This window comes from Montipora foliosa, chromosome 9 (assembly GCF_036669935.1).
Source record: "Montipora foliosa isolate CH-2021 chromosome 9, ASM3666993v2, whole genome shotgun sequence".
NCBI lineage: Eukaryota > Metazoa > Cnidaria > Anthozoa > Scleractinia > Acroporidae > Montipora > Montipora foliosa.
In genome coordinates this window covers 28352554-28355053 of record NC_090877.1, presented here as the reverse complement: position 1 = coordinate 28355053, position 2500 = coordinate 28352554, and the positions used below count along the sequence as shown (strand labels likewise).

The 2500-nt window shown below is 38.5% G+C and overlaps 1 protein-coding gene across 3 annotated transcripts in view; it reads right to left on the bottom strand.

Annotated features, from left to right (window-relative positions):
* LOC137972049 (E3 ubiquitin-protein ligase RBBP6-like) overlaps nucleotides 1-2500 on the bottom strand; it is a 63719-nt gene that overhangs the window by 10922 nt on the left and 50297 nt on the right. For all 3 annotated transcript variants that reach the window (XM_068818856.1, XM_068818858.1, XM_068818857.1), the window contains 2 exons: nucleotides 1924-1973; nucleotides 1311-1363 (listed from right to left, as the gene is read on the bottom strand). In XM_068818856.1, coding sequence (XP_068674957.1) covers nucleotides 1311-1363; nucleotides 1924-1973 — 103 coding nt within the window. The remainder of the gene's footprint in view (nucleotides 1-1310; nucleotides 1364-1923; nucleotides 1974-2500) is intronic.

Genomic DNA, 2500 nt, shown 5'->3' with positions numbered 1-2500 from the left:
AATCATATATGAACTGCGGATATGAAATCAAGTGAAGCTATGATCTTCGCAGTTATGAGCGCAATTTTTGCAATTGCGTAGAGAAGTCTGAAAAATTCAGGACTTCAACGGGGTTTGAACCCGTGACCTCGCGATTCCGGTGCGACGCTCTAACCAACTGAGCTATGAAGCCACTGCCGTTGGGAGCTCATAACTGCGAAGATCATAGCTTCACTTGATTTCATATCCGCAGTTCATATATGATTCATTTCATATATACCATTTCATCATTGATTCATTCCTCACGGGACGATTAGAACCCACAAATGACCAGCTCCCAACGTCAGTGGCTTCATAGCTCAGTTGGTTAGAGCGTCGCACCGGAATCGCGAGGTCACGGGTTCAAACCTCGTTGAAGTCCTGAATTTTTCAGACTTTTCTACGTAATTGCAAAAATTGCGCTCATGACTGCGAAGATCATAGCTTCACTTGATTTTAAAACAATCCTACAATTTAGGCCTTAGTCTGTATTTTAAACCGAGTCTGCACTATGTACCCAATCTGTAATCTGCAGCCTGTAGTCTGCATTTCATACTGACCGATTTACTGTTTTGAGCATTCCGCCATACTGTCCTCATGGAAAAATTCTTCGGATCTTCAAAGTTGAATACCGCATCGATAACAACGTGGAGAAGTCCAATTCTTTTCGATATTTTTAGGTTTCCTCGATTGCTAGCAGAATCGCAGTGAACAATTTGGATTTTTCATTCAGTTTATGAGGTAGCCTTGACTTTGCATCTTTTCTCCCACTAAAAACCTATAAATTTCGTGGCCATTTATGACACAATGCGCAAAAATGCTATGTCGAGATCGCACGCCTGTCCAAGATTCCTAGCCATGCCAACAGAAAGGGGCTAACTCTAATCAGTCTATTATGAATTAAGTCTATCCTGGGACCCTTATGGTTTTGTGTTTAAATGACTGATCTTCCTCAAAGTAATAAAATACGAGACTGCTCACTAAACAGTGATCTCAGCAAACTCAATCCTGACTTGGAGCTAACAAACTTAGTTTCAATGTTAAGAGGACCAAATAGTCGGAAAATGAATGCCAACCAACACAATATGGCCCATTTAGAACATCACGACGACATCGAAATAGATGGGTATCCACTAGTTATTGCGTCCTTCCAAAACATTCAGACTTTGCCGCTCGAATTCCAATCAATCACCAAGCTGTCTCCTTCCTGACCTCTTTGTAGCCGCTTTATTTATAAGTTTCAGTGGTAATCCACGGCATCATGACAGTTATTATCGTTTAACAATTCACACCTGTGATGATTCTTCTTTAGTCCCATTATCTGCCTTGTGGGGCTGATTCATCACTGGCACAAAAACAAAACATGTTCTATCAAAACTGGCTAAAGACAGTAACTGGGTAAAGATTAAATTACGATGTATATAAAGAAATCTAAAAACGTAACTCATTGACACTTCTGGTGGCTTTATGTTATTCTTAAGTAGGTATTGAGGTTCCCTTTAAAGGGGTTTGACTCTCACCTATGACCATGTAAATTCTCCAACATTTTTCTTCCGGGATGGTTAGTGGAAACAATTGATAACAATATTATTAATGGGAATTGACAGTCATCCACAAAAAGAACCAGAACCCGAAACAAAGAAACCGAGGCAAATCGTTCCTTCTTGGCCAAATATCAAGAGCAAGGAATGAATAATTTCATAATTCATTTCATAATTTTATTTTCATTTTCATCATTTACCATAATTTCATAATCTCATGATTCAGTTATAATTAAAGCATTCACAATTCTAAAGTTTTCAAAGTGTAATACATTTTTCAAGTGTTTTTAGGTACGACAAACCAATGTCAGAGGTTAGATCTGATACAGCACAGCCAAGATTCAAGACAAAAGTCTCATCTTACCTTTACTTTCGTCTGGTTTACTCTCGGCAGCAGCTGTGTTGCTGGAGGTGCTAAAAGTCACAAAGTGGACGTTTGTTTTGTTTAATGAACACAATGCATAATTAGAGGTTAAAATTTGATGATCAAACAGGTTCGCAGATATTTTACAAGTTTTCCAAATAAGTCATACTAAACATGAACCACAGTCAATAAAGGTGAACAGTAAAAATGCATTGCCTTATGCTACCGAAGTCTAGAAATAGGGGCATATTAAGTGCTTCACTAACTTTGCTGAATTTAGGCAACAGCAACAGAAGCAGGCATGACTTTTGGCGTCTGGTAGCATTCTGTTACGTTAAGCAAAGTCTAGACAATGTTTTTATAGGTTTATTAAAATCCCTGCACGTTTCTTGGAATCCCTGCAGAGTTAGCTTTTTCTTTTCCAGGGAGCAATTAAGCACATATTGTTTTTTTTCCTTCCTTTCTAGAGCTTACAAAAATTTGGTTTTATCAACACAGTTGATTATGTAAATTGGCCACCGTACAGCGATTCTAAAAGCTGACGTTTTGAGAGTTAACCCTTCGTCAGAGCGAATCG